This window comes from Atheta coriaria, unplaced genomic scaffold (genome assembly GCF_025399875.1).
Source record: "Atheta coriaria isolate IRGN ID8LTWV9N9 unplaced genomic scaffold, Caltech_Dcor_3.1 hic_scaffold_2_pilon, whole genome shotgun sequence".
Taxonomy (NCBI): domain Eukaryota; kingdom Metazoa; phylum Arthropoda; class Insecta; order Coleoptera; family Staphylinidae; genus Dalotia; species Dalotia coriaria.
This window is the reverse complement of record NW_027045444.1, coordinates 2,646,242-2,666,381: the sequence shown is the minus strand read 5'-3', so window position 1 is coordinate 2,666,381 and position 20,140 is coordinate 2,646,242. Positions and strand designations below refer to the sequence as shown.

General features: G+C 36.2%; 1 protein-coding gene and 2 long non-coding RNA genes across 3 annotated transcripts; all 3 read right to left on the bottom strand.

The window, feature by feature from the left end:
- Nucleotides 1–2,966: 2,966 nt before the first annotated feature.
- LOC135803284 (uncharacterized) lies at nt 2,967–3,513 on the bottom strand. The gene is made up of 3 exons (XR_010550781.1): nt 3,446–3,513; nt 3,089–3,386; nt 2,967–3,028 (listed from the first exon to the last, which is right to left on the bottom strand). It is a non-coding gene; the product is annotated as an uncharacterized lncRNA (long non-coding RNA).
- A 6-nt stretch (nt 3,514–3,519) lies between these two features.
- Nucleotides 3,520–4,519, bottom strand: LOC135803283 (uncharacterized). The gene is made up of 4 exons (XR_010550780.1): nt 4,352–4,519; nt 3,995–4,292; nt 3,879–3,939; nt 3,520–3,785 (listed from the first exon to the last, which is right to left on the bottom strand). It is a non-coding gene; the product is annotated as an uncharacterized lncRNA (long non-coding RNA).
- A 393-nt stretch (nt 4,520–4,912) lies between these two features.
- On the bottom strand, nt 4,913–16,326 carry LOC135801510 (uncharacterized). The gene is made up of 2 exons (XM_065315033.1): nt 16,162–16,326; nt 4,913–10,883 (listed from the first exon to the last, which is right to left on the bottom strand). The coding sequence occupies exon 2, from the start codon at nt 10,782–10,784 to the stop codon at nt 7,440–7,442; it is 3,345 nt and encodes a 1,114-aa protein (XP_065171105.1). The 5' UTR covers nt 10,785–10,883; nt 16,162–16,326; the 3' UTR covers nt 4,913–7,439.
- Between the last annotated feature and the right edge of the window lie 3,814 nt (nt 16,327–20,140).

Genomic DNA, 20,140 nt, shown 5'->3' with positions numbered 1-20,140 from the left:
AAAATGCCCTTTTTGTATTTTTTGCTCAGCTAATTTTGTTGTTTTGCTTTTGTGACGAACCTTACCAATGTCGTAGGATAACCGTTTCTTACCGGTGTAGGTATTAAAATTCTTTATTATTTTCATATATAATTTGTTGATTTATCACTCAGGAAACCTTCAAAATGCCCTTTTGTATTTTTTTTTTTTTTGCGCTCATTTAATTTTGTTTTTTTTTTTTTTTGCTTTGTAGGGCAGGGCAGCAGCAGCGCAATGTCGTGGAAACCGTTCTTTCACCCAAATTGTAGGTATTAAAATTCTTTATTATTTTCATATATAATTTGTTGGTTCATCCCTCAGGAAACCTTCAAAATGCCACTTTTGTATTTTTGCTCATTTAATTTTTTTGTTTTGCTTTAGCGGAGCGGAGCATAGCGCAATGTCGTAGGAGAAACCGTTCTTTCACAAATTGGCCAGGTATTAAAATTCTTTATTATTTTTCATACTTATATATAATTTGTTGGTTTAACCCTCGAGGAAACTTTCAAAAATGCCGCTTTTGTAATTTTTGCTCAAGCTGTTTGTTGTTTTTGGAAGCTGCCTGGCGGGCGGGCAACGCCATGCCGGAGGACAACCGTTCTTTCCGCAAATTGTAAGGTATTAAAATTCTTTATTATTTTCATATATAATTTGTTGGACAACCCTCAGGAAACCTTCAAAATGCCTTTTGTATTTTTACTCATTTAATTTTGTTTTTTTGCTTTAGCGGGCAGACGCGCAATGTCGTAGGAAAACCGTTCTTTTCACGCAAATTGTAGGTATTAAAATTCTTTATAATTTTCATATATATATAATTTTGTTGGTTTTGAAAACCCTCGGAGCTTTTCAAAATGCCCTTTTTGTAGTTTTTGCTCAGCTAATTTTGTTGTTTTTAGGCTATAGCGGGCGAACGCCATGCCGGAGGACAACCGTTCTTTCACCAAATTGTAGGTATTAAAATTCTTTATTATTTTCATATATAATTTATTGGTTTAACCCTCGGGAAACTTTCAAAAATGCCCTTTTTGTAGTTTTTGCTCAGCTAATTTTGTTGTTTTTAGGCTATAGCGGGCGAACGCCATGCCGGAGGACAACCGTTCTTTCACCAAATTGTAGGTATTAAAATTCTTTATTATTTTCATATATAATTTGTTGGTTTAACCCTCGGGAAACCTTCGAAAATGCCCTTTTTGTGTTTTTTTTTGTCCGGCTAATTTTGTGGTCATGTTCGATGGACTAATTTTTGCTTGTTTTAGGGATTTTGCACCCGAGTCTGACATCCAGACATCCATGCAAGAAGGACCATTCTTGCATTTAATTGTAAATATTAAATGTCTTTATTACTATCTTAAATAACTTTTGTGATTTTAACATAAATTGACTTCCAAAATGTACGCTTGTGTGTTTTCTTTAATAAAGAATGTTTTATTAGTTTTTCTTATTATAATTATTTCTCTTATTTCAACACAATCACATATTTACCGATTCCTTAAATCATTTATTATGAAAAGTGCATGCTAGCGCCCTCTATTTATTGGAAACTACATCAACTTCAAATATAAACTTCGGCCCGTCGCCATTAGGGGCAGCACATTCAGATTTTTAAATATTTAATTTACCCGCCAAGTTGCCGCAAAACTGTGTCAGCCTCCTCAACTTTCTGCGATCCTAATATTCAATCTTTATTTTGTCGACTCTGCGAGGCAAAATCACGCAAAATTTTGTCTCGAAACGGTTGAAAATAAGTTTGTAATATTCGGATCGCAGAAGAAGAACTGTCTGGAGACTACGGCAACAACGAAATGCGTAAATATTTAAAAATAAAACTAAACTTTGAGAATGTTAGTTGAGATGGTGTTCATCGACAGAGGTCACTAGCAGTGTTTTAAATTAATTTTCAGTCCGAAATAACGAGAAAAATTGATTTTTAATATTGGGATAGCAGGAATGTGTGAGGAGGTAGGAGAGTTTTTGACAGATCTTCGAACGATTTCAAAACATTTGTGAATAAAATAAAGAGATATTCAACTAACTTTCGTCGAGTTTAAACTAAGAATAAATGTTTGAGATCCTGAAAACAAATAAAATTAGGGATGAAATATAAATTAGAGCAGCTTTAAAAATATTGTTTATTACCAAAAACAATTTATGTCATAGTTATAAAATTTCTACAATAAATAACAACTCTTTCGCAGGCTAAATATATAAAAAAAAAGTGAAAAATCAACTGCATGGTTCATTGAGTTATGACCCATTTTCCACTGCGTGCTTACACAAAATCCTACAAACAAAAGGGGTGTTTTCAGTGGCCATTTTGTAGAGGCACTTAGGCGGCACACTACAAAATTGAATCTATAGTGCAAATGAAACAGCAACTCTTTAGCTTTAAACTCATACAAAGAAACTAAAAATCACCCTTATGGTTCAAGAGTTATGAGCCATTTTCCACCGCATGTTTTCACAAAATCGCAAACAAGGGTGTTTTCAGCGGCCATTTTGAGGCACTTCTAGGCGCATTACAGGGTGAATCTATAGTGCAAATGAAACAGCAACTCTTTAGCTTTAAACTCATACAAAGAAACTAAATCTGATCTTGTAGTGTAAGTACAGATTAAAAAATTTACTCAACACGCGCAACCAGATCCCCACTCTTTAATGCTCTAAGGCTCTTCTTGTACCTTATCTGCCGCATTCACACATAACTCTTCATCTGTTTCCCAGGAACCAAACAGCAAATCCTTGAATTGTCGAACGGTGATTTCTGCTCGAGTCCATTTTGACTTATCCTTGGATGACGTAACCCTTTGGATGCTCGCCTCGTTACTATCTCTCATAATAAACTTATGGACCAGAGTTTTCCTACAGTAATAAATACAAAAATCTACATACTATTTCCAAAACTATTTTACACAAAAATTCGATCAACCATTTCCAACCAATAAATAAACTTACAGCAGGTCAACTTCATTTGATCCAAAATAAAAGTAAAACTTTTTACTTTACAATAACGCTATCAACAAAAACTGTTTTATTAATTTTAAAAAGAAACTAATGAAATTATATAATTTACCTTCAATAAATGGAGAATCCACTTGTATTTCAGTGCCTCAGAGAATTTCTTCATCTTTTAACCTTCCAAACTTCCAAATCCGGGATGTTATCCGAAATTTTACTCATAACAAAGCTACCAATATAAAAATCTTCTTTGTTTACTGGTGGTAACTCAAACTGCAACTTTTCTTGTCTTTGCTGCCTTCTGCCCTTTGGCGGTGTAGATGTCTGCTTCACAACAATTGGATAATCATAATTCATTGTAGAAACATACATTGTAAAGAAAATGTATAAAAACTTCTTCAGATAGTTATCACCTAAAAAGAGGAATGTTTCAGTTAAAAGTAACAAAGTAAAACTTGACTAAAATACTTACACAAATCAATACGCCCGTATCACTACTACACTGCCTAAGTTTAAAACACTATACTAATTGATTAATATATCTTGTAGTGTAAGTACAGATTAAAAAATTTACTCAACAACACGCGCAACCAGATCCCCACTCTTTAATGCTCTAAGGCTCTTCTTGTACTTCATCTGCCGCATTCACACATAACTCTTCATCTGTTTCCCAGGAACCAAACAGCAAATCCTTGAATTGTCGAACGGTGATTTCTGCTCGAGTCCATTTTGACTTATCCTTGGATGATGTAACCCTTTGGATGCTCGCCTTGATACTATCTCTCATAATAAACTTATGAACCATAGTTTTCCTACAGTAATAAATACAAAAATCAACATACTATTTCCAAAACTATTATACACAAAAATTCAATCAACCAATTCCAACCAATAAATAAACTTACAGCAGGACATCTTCATTTGATTTTCCAAAATCCAAGTAAAACTTTTTACTTTGCTATAAAGCTAACAACAAAAACTGTTTTATTAATACCAAAACTAATAAAATGATGTAATTTACCTTTAATAAATGGAGAATCCACTTGTATTTCAATGCCCTGGAGAATTTCTTCATCTTTTAACCTTCCATACATCCAAACCTGTGTTGTTATCCGAAATGTTACTCATAATAAAGCTACCAATATATAAATCTTCTTTGTTCACTGGTGGTAACACAAACTGCAACTTTTCTTTTCTTTGCTGCCTTCTGCCCTTTAGCGGTGTGGATTTCTTCTTGACAACAATTGGATCATCATAATTCAATGTAGAAATATACATTGTAAAGAAAATGCGTAAAAACTTCTTCAGATAGTTATCACCTAAAATGAGTAATGTTTTGGGTAAAAGTAACAAAGTAAAACTTGAGTAAAATACTTACACAAATCAATACGCCCGATTCACTACTACACTGCCTAAGTTAAAAACACTATACTAATTGATTAATATGTTATAAAACATATAAAAAACTACTTATTTTGTTAAATAATTGCTGCACAACTGCACCAGCATGCACACTTTTTAGAGGTTAGAGTTGATACAAACCACGCTTGAAAATACTTCAGAAATTTTCACTTAGAGGGCGCTACCGGCAGGCTTCTCAAAACCAAGTGATACGCATCAAATCCAAACTAAGAAATAAACAGTTTAAACATTGTTTACCGCAACAAACAACAACCAAATCATTTTTAACAAATAAAATATACATATTTACATCGAAAACAATACATTTTATAGCTTAAACAACTCGATTTGTTAAAAAAATATTTGAATTTAACACAAATCATGCCACACTCTATCTATACTGTTTCATATTTCTACCGACAGAAGTCGCCACCACTTAAACTATCACCATAGGCAACTTAAACAACATATTCATATACCGGGTGTACCAAACCACAAAAATCAATAAAACACTAATAATTAAATAAAACCAGCAATATCCATTTTGCTTAGAGTATATTTATACAATAATATAATACAATTGTTCATTCTTTTATTCCACCGCGTCCACGTCGTGTTGTTTAATTATTTCTTAAACTTCGTTTATCAATATTCATATATTGTATAGTATAGTATCTTCAAAAAGTTCATATAACAAAATCGAATCGCTTTCAAATGCATTTGTTTATTTATTTAAATATTCGCGCGCACTGCATTCAGTTATCATTAATTATTAGAGGCCTTCATTTACGATTTTTTTGTTTTTCATTGAAATTTTCTTAGTAAACCTTTGTTATTAATAATAATCATCATCATCGCCGCTCCTTAGTAGAGATAATAATCTTATACAATTGTTTATTTACTCTTAACGTGTACGGTGAGTGTAAATGTAGATTTATTCCTTGTTTCGTGTATGTGTGAGAGATGTGCGCATGCGCGCTAGCGTATCATGTATCTGTGTGTTGTGTGTTGAAAGGGTTGCAGCATTACACGCGTTTAGTATGAAAAATTACACATCAACTTTTGCTTCTTCTTTTTTCTCCCGGGGGGCATTCGTTTAGCTTTAATAGATCACATCGTCACATCAACCTCTCGTCACGCTCTCACTCATCAATAATTAATTATTTTTTTCATGTTCAATATATAAATATTCTCTAGTTTAGTTTCGTGTGTCGGGGTGGTGGTACGTTCAGGGCAACATAACCAAACATACACAATACACAAGGGATCATACAGGGTGTCGTGTGAAATTCATCTCGTTACTAGTAAATGTAAATATAGATGTAGACATTTGGTTGCATTGTTAAGTTAGGTTATGACACTTGTTTGCTTCGTTCAAGACAGAGTATTGACAGTTATTACGTTTAATGCGGCGCTTAATTTATAAGTCATGCTTACGATGCGTGAGTTAAAGAGAGAAAGATTAGTTTACATATGAGAGAGAGTTACAAATATATGCGCATACAGTGTGTTTCGAGTGGTGGAGATCAGATCAATCAGAGTTGGCACTAGATACTTATCGGACAGAAACACAGAGGTAAAAATAATAATATATTGCAATAAAAAATAAATATGTACAAAATCATAAAAAAGTGGACAGGGATTACATATAAATATTACAAAAAATAAAAATCAAAATAAAAATCAAAATTCGTCGATGATTCGCCGTGTTACAACATCCGAAAGCTATGGGCGCCTAAACGGTAAGTATCTTATCACTTATCACCTAATAAAACTATATGAACATTACTAAAATTTGTATCGTTTTAAGTCGCAACTTGTGTTTGATGTTTGTCATCGCTTATTTCAACCCGAGCGTAGTGTATATTATTCAAAACACGCCTACTTTTCACAAAAATGCATCAAATTATCACAATTGTTATTAATATAAACAAAAAATAGCAAAATCTGGCGCAAAATCATCAGTCTCGTTGTAGTTGTGTAATATTTGTACTAAAACCATTTTTTAATAAATAATTAATTATTATTTAATAACAAAATGGCTGTAATTATTCTTATTATAAATATTGTTAGTTGTGAAATATTTAAATCATAAAAACATGGCGTGTTTCGATTAAAATTCTCTGATTGGCTGCTCAAAGTAGGCGTGTTTCCTGCACATGCTCCGCCCCCTTCGTAATTCAGCGTCCGTTAAACGTTTAACAATAAATTATAATTAGGAATACTCATATTGGCAATATACGTAGCTATTTTACTTACACTTAATCGCTATATGTACAAAAAACACTTTGCCGCGGGCGCGGGGCAGTCGCGCGGCCACGCCCCGACGCTTACGGACCAATCGAACATGTATGTATTTCTCTATAACCTCAAAACACACCTAGAGAAAAGTCGCAAGAGGGCGTGGCTCCACACACTCGGGTCTATCTGCAATTCAATTGGACGGTTTGCGTTCGCAGTATAAACATTTTCTTATAAATCCTACTGCAAACTGTTTTTAATTTCTTTTTAAATTTAATTTAATAATTATGACGATGAGTAAAAAATGTGATGTTGAACGAAAAAATAAATAAATGTTTCTCAGTCTGAACCATTGACAACGCGCAGCACCGTGCCAAATCACAATTTCCTAACACAAATAGGCCTAAAAATTTCCACATCATCAATTAATAAAAAAGATATTAATCTAAATAATCTAAAGCCTTTTGTTCGTTCCAAGTCAATACGTAAATCTGCTTTCAAAAAACAAATTCAATGTGTGTATGTGTGTGTGTGTTGTGTGTATTACGCTATGTACAATAAAAAAGGATTCACTTAAAACACAGACAAGGACACCACGCACTAAATACGCATTGCATTTTGTTTTTCGTTATTAATTTCTTAATAATTTTTTGCGTCTGCAATATATACGCCGAGTTCGAGTCTAAAAATTCGTAAACACCCGTCGAGTAAATCGTTTAAGTACGGAGAGACAGACAGAAAATGGTACCGTGGTCTTACTCGTAGTTTCTCCCACCTTCTCGTGAGGGTCACACCTCGGCAATGTCCCCCTCGGCGGTGACGAATCAGGCGTCCGAGTAGTGGTTGACGTCGTTGAGGATGGCGTGCTTGTGCCGCTTGGCGCGGTCATTGTACTCGAGGTCCTGCATGTGCCTGAAGCGCACGAAACCCTGCTCGTCGACGATCATCGTCTCGGTGAGGTTGGGATTCGGCTGACCTTGGGCACCACCAGTCTGACCCAAAATCGGTGGTGTGTGTCTATCGTGACTCGGCAGGGTCTGCACCCCGAGATGTGGCCGTGGATGATTCTTCCTGCTGCGGCCCGTGGTGGACCTACGACCTGAAGTATTGGATGAGTTCCGGCTGCGGCGATCGAAGTCATTCCGTTCGAACTCATGCCGCGTGCGCTCGTATTGATTCTGGTCCACTGGTTCCGAGTAGGGGTTCTCTTGTTGGTGTTGCGCGTATTTGGGCTTGTAATACTTGGCAGTGTCGTAGTTCTTATGCCCGTTGGAGGTGCTTCTCGAGGAGGTAGACACTCTATCAAAACCCATCCTCTCCGAGCCCCATTTCGGGCGTTCGAATCTTTCAAAATCCCGATCACGATCCCTCTCCAAAGTACCTCCGGAATTATTCGAACCACTACCTGTACCCGCAGCAGAAGAAGGTTTCTTCATATCGAAAGACCCATCAGGGTACCCATGCCCATTGTGTCCCACATGCCCGTTTTGTGTAATATTCATCCCTAGTCCCATATTCAAATGATTCACATCATCTCTATCCCGATCCCTATCCCTCTCCTGATGACGATTCAACGTATCCAGGACCATCTCCTGCCGGCTGTAGTTCATCGCATTCGGGTTACTATTGCAGTTGTTCGGATACATATTATCACTGGAGGTCTCACTGGTCGTACAGGGGAAGAGTTGTAATCCACCTGTTTGTTTCTCCCTCTGTGACAACCTCAACGAGACCACAACCACCAGCAGAGTGATGATGCAAATCTCAATGAACCTCACACTCAGCTCAAAAGACCACAGGATCCAATGGTGTTTAATCTCAGCATCAAAGCGATCAACTTTGATGAAGAACAACGCGTAGAGTTGTACAACTCCCAAGAGGATAAACAACAGTGCAACCGCAATGGTAATATGCGAAGCGTAACTCGTACGGGCCGTGCACTCCTCACTCAAATTCTGCGACTTCTTCGCAAGGACATTCTTGATGATTTTATAGAGGTACAGATAACTCACACCAAGACTCCACGCAAGCAGAACAAAAATGGTCTTGCAGAAGACCAAAGACGCTTTATCGAAGTACCCCAGAGTCTCCAGTAAACTAGACGTGAAGCACAGCATAATATGCAGGAGACCAAACAGGACCAGAAACACCGGACGAGTTTTAACCTTCAAATGAGTCAAAGTGTGTTTCAGGAGAAACAGGATCAGAATCGCAAAGGTAGTCGCCAGTAAACTCAGGGGGAAGTTATGCAGGAAATCATAGAGGAATACATTGAAGGACCTCTCAACATTATAAGGATCATACGTGAGATAGAAGATCCTCAATACGCAGATGACAGTCAGCATCAGATGAATGGTCAGGAAGTAACTCTTCGTGAACATATGCGGGTCATTCTCATACCTCACCAGTTTGTAAATGGAATAAATCGCAAGCAGGATATAGCACAATACCACGAGATAGACATGTACATTCCAAGCGATGAACCATATCTCATCCGAAGACGCTTTGGTCACATTGGGAGCAATGACATTCGGCAAATTAAACTCTGAAGACTGTGTAGTCAGGTCCACATTCTCCATGAGGTCCTTTTTGGGTTTCTGAACAATCACAGATTCAGAACGTTCTTTTTCTTCTCTACGATTACCTCCAGAACCTGATGATACCCCACTACCTATTGCAGGTTGTAGAGGTATATCCCTCCTCGGTTCATCACCTTCATCCCTCTTGGGAGGTGTCCCCGCAGGTGGGGGTACAGCAGCTGCTGCTTCCGGTATCTGCTCAATATGTCTATGCTGCTGTTGAATCTTGGTACTCTGCTCAACGGAACTCGGATTCCTCGTCTTTTTATTCTCACTCTTCGATGTGCTAGGCGTGGCTGTGACCGTCCTGAGTAGGATATCAGGTATATCATCCCGTCGGCCATTCGACCCGGAAAGTATCCTGGTTATTGAAGGTATGTAGGCCTTTTCATACTCAAACGTGGATTCATTATGTCGATTCAATCCATAAAACTCTCCTAGGTGATCAACTTTCGCATTCTGCGATGGTGTATTGAGAGATTTTTTCTTCTCCTTGTCTTTATCCTTATCATCATTGGTGTGGTTCTTGATGGTGTGTTCCAGGGAAGGCATACTCCTCTCTGGAGTTCTTTCCCTTTCCATGTTGATCACTTTACTCGGGGGTAAATCAGGCCGGAAAGGAATCCGATCCTTATTCGGCATGAGACTCGGTGGGGGTATGGGTCTCCTATTCGCGAACCCATCCGAATTGGTTCCCCTCAACGTGGGTTTATCAGCAAACGGATTTAAATACTCCGGAGGTAACGGAGGAGTAAAAAAGGTCCTACTCGGTGGAACATAACTAGGAACGTCTTTACTATAGATACTCTTCGTAGGTCTCACATTCCGCAGCGCATTCATCGTGGTGGTCTTGACCATGGGTACCTCGGTAACACCCTCAGCTGATCCACCCGGATAACTCTCATAGTGTGGTTTACTCCGGTCGTTTTTATACCGATTCGGATTATCATAATTCTGATTATTATTGTTTTTCAAGATATCCGCGGCTGGGGCACTCGTGGGCAGGACATGGTCCTTCTCCAAGTCACTCCCATACCCACCATTGTCGTAATTCTCTTCGTAGTCAAAATTCGACCGGGGTATCTCCCGATTCTCGGGGGTTTTCACATCCACGCGGAGGTATTCATCCGCACCGTCCGTGTAGCGGAATGTGGTGAGGAAGGGTGTTGCTAGTGTGGTCACTGGGTAAGCATTGTCCGGAATGGACCGCTTCGTGGTGCTCCCATAAGCGACTTTTTGCAGGACCGCCGCAATGCTTTGTTCCAGGTTGATCCGATCAAGGAGTTGTTCGGTTTTGTCGAATTCGTTGCCGAATGCACCGACGGATGTGAACATTGACGTGACGATGAGGAGCCATGTGAGTATCACGGACAGCCACCACATGATGGATGTGGAGGATGAAGCACCACCACTACCGGAATTAGCACTAGGTGAGTTTATATTCCGCCGCGGTTTGAGGAGTGTTTTGTGCTGTGCCGTGCATGTGTCACAGTTGGTTGAATCACAGGGTTGTAGTTGTAGGAGGCGGTCGGTGGGGGTGTGACTATGAACGCCAGCGTCCATCTCGTACGGGGGCAGAGTTTCACGCATTTTTAGTTTAGGTTGATTTTATTATTCACACTTATGTTCGTATACTAAATGTTTTTTGTTTTAGGTTTTGTTTAGTTTACGCTGTCTTTTAAGCCGGATCTGGAATTAGAAGAAAATATAGAATTAGTGATAAATTTATATTTAGGGGTGAGAAATATCGGTATTCATATTCATTACCGGTATAATTTAATTTGTAAATACCGGTTTTTAAGAATAAAGTTCTTATAATGTCGAAAGTTGTGCAACTTAATTAGATTTTCTTAGAAACTAAATATTAATTAAATTGCTCCTGCTTTATCGAATGAATATAATCACGTATATTTAATTATAAATTGTAATATTAGACGATATATAAAATGAAGAAAAACGAATGGTTTTCTAGTTACAAAATGATAGTCAATTTAAAAGTGCCGCCATTTTGAAACGACTAAAGATACGAATCTGTTATTGATATCGTTAAAACTTACATTCATCTTATATCAAATAATAATTGAATCATAAATTTATCTCTGCTAGTTTATGTTTTATCCAACTTCAAAGTTTATATAATAATCCGGTATGAAAGTAATAAATGAAAAATATACAACTTTATACTTTGAACTGCCGCCATCTTGAAACTGCTGTGAATATTACTTCATAATTTATGAGGACAATATTTTATTTTATCTTTTATCAAATATTTTTTGAAACATAAATTTATCACCGCTAGATTTTGTTTTATTCAACTTTAAAGTTGTCATATTTTATTTGTTTAGTGAAACAAAAAAGAACATTTAATTTGACGCCATTTTGAAACCACAATAACCATGAAGTTGAATTTGATAAGGATGATAGTTCAATTAATCCTTTATCAAATAACAATTGAATTATAAATGTAACTTTGATAGTTTATGTTTTATTCAATTTCAAAACTAAAATAATAAAAAAAAAATTAAAATAAAAAATAAAAACAGATTTTTTTGCCTGAATTGCTACCATAAAACTCCAAAATCAAATTGAAAATATTCTAAATTAATCAAAATAATTATTTATTGATTTAATAAACACCGCCAACCAAACCAAAATACCGACATTGAACTCAACCCTCACACCCTACTTGCAAATCCACGATATTTTAGTAAACATAAAGTTTAATCCAAACATCTCCAAAAACTTTATTTCGCGCTTAAAACTTAAATCTCAGCACTTAGGCGCACAAGAAGCAAAGTAACGCAAAGTAAAGTAAACCTAAATAGATAATCCGCAAATCCCGGATATTACATCTCAATCGCATCTTGTACCTTACCTACTTCTCATGCATATATAACAACAACACCCCAAAAAACATTCATTGTAGTACAACTAAAATTTCCCGAAAATTTTCAAAACGCACACCTTTGCTAATCCGAACAAAATCTAATTACAAAGCCCAACATTCCCAACTCCATCCGAGCGGCAACGGACAAAAGCCCAGCAGATGTACCCAACGACATTAAAAATTGGCTACAAATTGAGAAGTGAGGAACCACCCAAAACCCACACACACACATACATACACACATCCAAACTCACTAGAAAGAAAGAAAGAAAGAAAGAGAATTGAAGAATGTAGAATTTACTTCTTCTCTACTTCTTCGCATAGAGAGGCAAAGAGAGCTAAAACCTTCACAAGAATGCACACCGACGACGACCACCACTCGAAAGCGTGCAAACAAAGCGAGCGTCACGCCGAAGCGAAACAGCAAGCACCACACAGCCAGCACACAGAGCGAAAAGAAAGGAGAAGAAGCCAGCGTGAACTGGAGTTCACAACGCGCGCGCTCCACAGCCTAATAACGGTATACACAAGAAGTGTACAAGCGGCAGAAGAAGCCCAAGCAGCTCAAGAATGTTTCCAGCCTGCGCTCGGTTCATAAATGTGTATCTAATGCACGATGGCGACGGCACCACAACCACCACCACCTCACTACACTCTGTATATATGTGTGTGAGTGTAAGAGTGTGGTTGTAAAATATTTTACCGCCTGGTGCGCCCAGTACAAGTATTCTCGATTCGAATACTTGGCTGCGAGGTGCGCGCATCGAAGATTGTGCATCTCACGAAGCAGCCAACGACATGAAAGCCTAAATGCCGAGAGACCGAGTACGAGTACCACCACCACTACTACTACAACATGTATATTTGTGTGTTGTATATGTGGATAAGTTTGTATCGAGTATTGAGTTACGCGGGCACCGCACAACCGCCGAGCGAAGACTGTAATGTACATTTTTTTTCGTTTTCAACTTGATGCTTTTTTCTTTTTCTCGTCGAGGAAGACTCCGCTCGCTCCGAGCTCGCAACATACAGATACAGCTAGCTATTGCTCTTTGATGTTGTTAGCTTCCAAGCTTTTGTATGTGTGTGTGTGTGTGTGTCTCTGTGTAATTGTTCATGTACGTGGCTGAAAGTGTGCAACTAGAACTAGGTGTTTTTCTCTTCGGCAGCGCGGGTTTTTTTTCTCAAAAGCCGCGCGTTTGAAGTCATCGTTCATGCACAAGCGACAACGGCAGGAAGGAATAAAAAATGCGCGACACGGCAAAGATTCGTCACCGTGTTGGTATTTTTTATGTTTTTTTTTTGTGTTTTTTGTTTCTGGAGAGATATTACTCATTCTTTTAGGCTTCAACATGATGTCAAATTCACATCATAATCAAAAATATGGCATAAAAAAGAAAAAATAAGAGGAGAATATAAATTCTATTTGTTTGGTGGGTGTAAACATTGGTGTGGTCCATGGTCCATGAGGACATCAGAAGTTAAGTGTTAATGCACATTGTTTACATTTGGCTAACTAGCTAGCTAACTCCAACGTAAACATTCCCATTGGTATGGTGTGGATTTGTGTACATTACTCTTCTTCTTTTTCTTTTTTTTTTCTTATGCGGGTGTTGGTAAAGTTAAAAATTCTTGTTATGTTTATATTGAAGTGAACCCTTTCAATTTTTTTTATCAAAGCCTATTTGATTAATGGGAAGTAAACATTCGCGTTATTAATAACAATATAAAAAGTTTTTTCGGAGAATTTTTAAGTTCTCCAGATTATTTTAAACTTTAAAGTTCTATAAATCATGAACTATAAGAGATACGTTTACGATTCAATCATTATTTGGTAAATGATGAATGTAAGTATTAACCATATTAATTACAGTTTCATGATTAGGGTTGTTTCAAAATGGCGGCTGTTTTAAGTTGACTTTACTGTGTTCCAAGGCGAATAAATAATAACAACTTTAAAATTAAATAAAACAAAAACTAGCAGAGATAAATTTGAAATTCAAAAAATATTTGATGAAGAGTTAAATGGAGAATCATCCTTATAAATTTTGAAGTTATGTTGACAGCAGTTTCAAGATGGCGGCAATTCAAAGTTGATATTTAGGGGAGGGTGGGGCAAAGTGGGCCCCAAAAGCGAAAAAAGGGAATTTGTTTACTTTTTTTTACTCGTTACACTATTTTTTACATCCTTGTTCAGTATTCAATATTAATAAGACGTGTCTATTAAAATAAAAAAAAAATCAGAATATGGGGCAAAGTGGGCCCCCACTCATAAAAATTAGGCTCTTACCTTTGTATCAATTTTTTGCTTATATTATTTTCTTTTTTTATTTCTTACTTCGAATTTGTTGTGGATAAGTTGTTCTTGCAACTTCATCTTATATATCAAAAATTTTAGGGGGCCCACTTTGACCCTCAATTTTTTAAGCCTCCTGAATTTCAGGGGGCCCACTTTGCCCCCCCTTCCCCTACTTATTTTCATTTCTTAGTTTCACACCGGATTATTATCAACTGTAAATTCGAATAAAACATAAACTATTCGAAATAAATTTATAATTTAATTGTTATTTGATAATCAGTGAATTTAAGTATCAACCTTATCAATTATATATTCCTAGCACCCGTCGTCTGAAAATGGCGTCACTTTTAAATTAACTTTCATGTTTTACCACAAAAAAACTCTTTCAATTTTTTATCAAAGTCTATCAATCTAATGAAAAGTAAACACGGACTTTATTTTAATAACAATAGAAAAAGTATTTTCCCCGCGCTGAGTACATATTGTTCATATATTACAAGTTTTTTTTTTCAATGTTTGAAGTTCGTGAGAAAAATCTCCGACGAGAAAACCGCAAAGTGATCGTAAATTTCACGATTGCACATACACGATGGGAAAACAAACACGTGTGCCAAATGGAGATAAATGTAAATATCGGCTGGCAGATGCCGGCTGCGCAAAATATGCGCTAATAAGAAAAAGATAAATGTTTAAAGTTTTTGCGCCCAAGAAAAACAACAAAAAACTTAACTAGGCAACCCTCACAACATAACATAATAAATAAAGACCCATATATGAAAATCAATAACTTTTAGTTACTATTAATTTATTTTACGATGAATAGAAATATATAACCAATCATTTATTGATTTATACTACCCTTTACTCATTACTGATTATTATTAACTTTGAAGTTCGATAAATGATGAACTATAAGAAATAAATTGATATTTCAAAAAAATATTTGATAAGAGATAACACGAAGAATCTTTCGTATAAATTATGAAGCTATATTGACAGTAGTTTAAAGATGGCGGCGATTCAAAGTTGAAATGTGCTTGCTTTTCATTTATTACTTTCATACCGAATTGTTATAAACTTTGAAGCTGAATAAAATAAAAACTAGTAGAGATAAATTTATAATTTAATCAGTATTTGATAAAAGATTAATATAAGAATTACCCTTATCAATTACAGATTCGTAGCTACGGTGGTTTCAAAATGGCGTCAAATTTAAATTTATTTTTATGTTTACCCAACCAAATAAAACATGACAACTTCAAAGTTTAATAAAACAAAAACCACCAGAGATAAATTTATGATTCAAAGAATATTTGATAAGAGATAAAGTAAAGTATCATCCTTGTGAATAATGAAGTTGTATTGCAAATAGTTTCAAGATGGCGACAATTCAAAATCAAAATTTGCTTATTTTTAATTTATTACGTTTCACATCCCCGAAAAATGAGCAAAAACAGAAATAACAATATCCAGGCAAACCTCGCAACATAACAATAACAAACCCACATATCTCAATCAATAAACATTAATTAATATTCATTAATTTCACTCTAAATTGAAATATATCACCAATTATTCCCAAACATCCATTCAAAGTGTTAATTTTAATTAATCCTCCGCCATTTTGTTATCCAGCAACAAATAAACATAAAATTAATCACCATAACAGCCAATAAACCAATCAATCTATCCACGTTCATTTTACTACTCTATCTTCAATACTTCATATTTTATTCGCCTCTAAACTTGCAAACAACTGTGACTCAAGTTAAGCCACTTACCTTGCAATAAATAATCCTATAGTATATCACAATGTAATCACAAAACAAGTTACATAAACTTTTCCTAATAATAAACTATCACAGTATCTTTGGTTGGTTGAACAATTAATCCACTATCACTTGACTTTGAGTTCTTTTCATGATCGCGACGTGATCATGGCGACTGTTAGCGTTCGACTGACTTAACGCCCAGCGCACCAACAAGCGGACTGCACCTTTTCTCCTTCCATCTTTTTCTTTAGCATATTACAATGTGAAAGTAAAAGAGAGACGGAATCAAACCTGCCCAGTGTGATGTTTGAGTTTTGAAGTTGAACCAAACAAACGGCTTCCAAGTCTCAAGTCAACTCAAAACTCCAACTACTGCAGCAATACAAGTTGGCATGACTTAAAAATAAGTCATAAACTACTTACGGTGGTTGTATATCACTCGCATCTCTCAGCCAACCAAACAATTATTACAATTGCGAATGTAATACAATAGATGTGTCCTTCGATGTCAAAATGTAAATACATTCATAACTGACTTAGGTTAAGTTATATTCTGCGCAAGTTCCGAAAATTTTAAGTACTTTACGAAGGGTAATAAAAACATTATTATGTTGTCGCCTACAAGAATGATTTCAGGGTGTGTCACGCACATTTTTGCGGAATTTTCGGAGGTGGGCCTGGGCCAACGCGAAGACACAGCGCTCCGCTTCCTGAGAAATTGTAAAATGTGGAAATCAGTGTGTAATGTGACTTAACCGTACGCATTTAATTTGTGGAAAGGTTATGTACGCATTAAAGTATCTATTACATTTGGTTTTAATGTCTCGAGCCGGCTTTTATGGACTGTTAACGCTTTTTATTTTGATTTTTTGAAAGACTTGAAAGTTTAAGTCACTTTTATATCGGACATGATCACGATGAACTTTAACGGCGTATAAAATGCAAAGTAATTAAGTTGATGGCGTGAATGTGACGGTATTTTACAGGGGGTGAAAATAGGTATTAATAGTGTTAGATTTTGTTTTGTGTTCAAAATGGTGGCGGTTTAAAGTTTATATTTGTTGTTTAGTAAAAATAAAAAGCAGAAGAGGTTTGAAGTTGAATAAAATGGAAACTAGAAGAGATAAATTTATAACTCAAAGGTTATTAGATAAGGGATTAAGTGAAGTATCATTGTTGTAAATTATGAAGTTGTGATGTAAGCAGTTTCAAGATGGCAACACTTTTGATTTGATATTCGCATTTGATTACTAATTATTATAAACTTTAAAGTTTAATAAAACAGAAACTATCAAAGTTATACTTATAATTCAAAGAATATTTGATAAGGGATGAACTGAAGTAACATTGATAAGAATTATGAAGTTGTGATGTAAGCAGTTTCAAAATGGCGACACTTTAAAGTTGAAATTTGCGTATTTTTCAGTTACCTATTTTTATGCCTGATTATTTCAACTTTTAAAATTGAATAAAACATAAACTACTAAAGTTACATTTATAATTCAATTGTTATTCGATAAAGGATAAAGTGAACTATCGTCCTTATCAAATTCAACTTCACGGCTATAGTACTTTCAAAATGGCGTCAAATTAAAGTGTTCTTTTATGTTTTATTACGCAAATAAAACTGATAACTTTAAAATTGAATAAAACAAAAACTACCGGAGATAAATAAATATTTCAAAAAATATTTGATAAAAGATAAAATAAAGAATCGTATTTATAAATTATGAAGTAATATTGACAGCAGTTTCAAAATGGCGGCAATTCAAAGTTAAAATTTGCTTATTTCTCATTTTGTACTTTCACACCGGATTATTATTAAACTTTAAAGTCGAATAAAACATAAACTAACATAAATAAATTAATGATTCAATTATCATTCTATAAGGGGTGAATGTAACTATCACTCAACCATTCACAAACTATTAAACAATAAACAAAATAAAAACTATTACCATAATAAGAGAAGAAAGTTAAAAAAAAAAACATTTTTCCCATAAACCTCGCCTAAAAATACCCAAACAAAAATATTCCTAGATGTCACCTCTAGATTCGACAGATAATTAATGCCTTCACATAATAATATCTTAATGAGTGATTAAAAATAGACTTGCAGGGAAATTATGACTGATGCTCATCACGATAAACTTCTCCTCAAACTTTCAATCCTCTCAAACAGAGCAGAAGAGAAGCGCGACACAAAATTTAAACTCCAACTCCAACTCCAACTGCAACTTAACTTGTGCCTTCCATGTTTATTTTTTCCTCTTCCCGGGGCACAACTCAACTCAACTCACAACTCTTGTACCTCATAGCATAGCAACATAGCAGCATGTGTCTGCAAGTCACTCCAGTCGTTACGACTCGCACACCCCAGCACCCCCTCAACCCTCACAACGTCACGGTACATCTGTCCCCTGAATGTTTCTCTATGCGCGTCTCGTGTCGGCAGTCAACAACTTCCCAGGGCGGCACAAGTGGAACTCTCCACTTCTCATCCACGACTTTTGAAAACATTGACGGAATTTTCGATACCGGAAACAAACTTTCCAAGCAGTCCCATGGCGCATACCGGAAGTTAAACTCTCCTCCACTCTACTTGAAACACTTTTTAATAACAAGTGTAATAAACTTAAAATTATAAGGTGTTGTCCTCTCAAGAGAAGTAAAACTAGAGAAGCACTAGAGGAGGTTAAAGATGTGATAATGCGATATCTACGTTTACGTCTCATTGCATCCACTCGCTGGGTGCTTTTGTGTGTGGATGAGAACGTCACGAAATTTGAAATAGTAGAAATATCAAGATTGAAACGCGCTGATAAATCATCCAAAGCTGAGCAGCGTCGGTGAGCATTTATAAACATTCGAAAAGTGTGACGATGGCAGTCATAGTCATACTTCTACTTCTAGCTACATAGAGTTTGAAGGTCCGCACGGAGTAAAAGTTGAACGAAGCGTGAAGAAATCTTATTCTGTTTTCTTACATGTATTCTATAGATGTGAGAAGGATGGTTGATGCGGATGACCGTAATGGGACCATGGCGAAGCATATTTTGTTTCGGTTGCTGGACTACAGCTCCAGCTCTAGTCTTGTGAGTTGTGTAGTTAATATATAATAATGTGTGCGATTTTAAGCGCTAATTCCGAATCTATTATGGTGATAATCCGGGCGTAATCCAATGAAAGGCATCTGTCCGTCTGTCTTCTGTTGGAGATTTAGATTTCGGCAATTGTATTGCTTGAGTATTGAATTCAGTGAAGCATGCACAGAATGTGCATCAATAGAATATGCGATTTTGTTTTTGTGTTGTAGGAGTTGTAGGAGTAAGAGGGAGATGTGAGATGATTTCTGTAAAAGTGGCCGATTCGGAGCGAGCGGACATTTGCGTCGGGGCCGTGGCTAATGATTGCGCATTAAGCGATTATTTATGATCGCTCTCTCCGGGCGGATGGCGGCGTGTAGGAAAGAGCAGTGGGTAGTAGTGAGGAGCGTTTTGCTTCCGTCTCTCCCTGTGTGTTTGGTTGTGTATGTGTGAGTGTGTCGAATGTTGCGCGGCATTTTCGGCCGATTCGGGCGGTTTTTATTGCCCGGACAATAATAGCCTTCCAGCCCCTCAGTATGCGCACGGGACATCGCATAATGTGTGGCATAACGTTATGTCTATCTTCGGCAAATATTACACCAAGGAGGGTGTGACGGGGAAATTTTACAAATTAGAAATCGATGAAATTGCAGTGGATGATGTTTGAGTTTGCGAAATTTTTGTGTTTTGATATTTATTTTCATCCCTTATTAGGTACCTGATGTTTGATTTGGGTTTGGGATGTTTAAATTTGTTTTAAACATTTTGCGTTTTTAATTTACTTATTTTTGAAATTAGCACTTTCAACCCTCATAACTCACCCATTTTTCAACAAATTGTTCCAATTCTTGTTTTAAATAATATTTTAACTATCTGAGAATGAATATTGTAAACTTCAAACA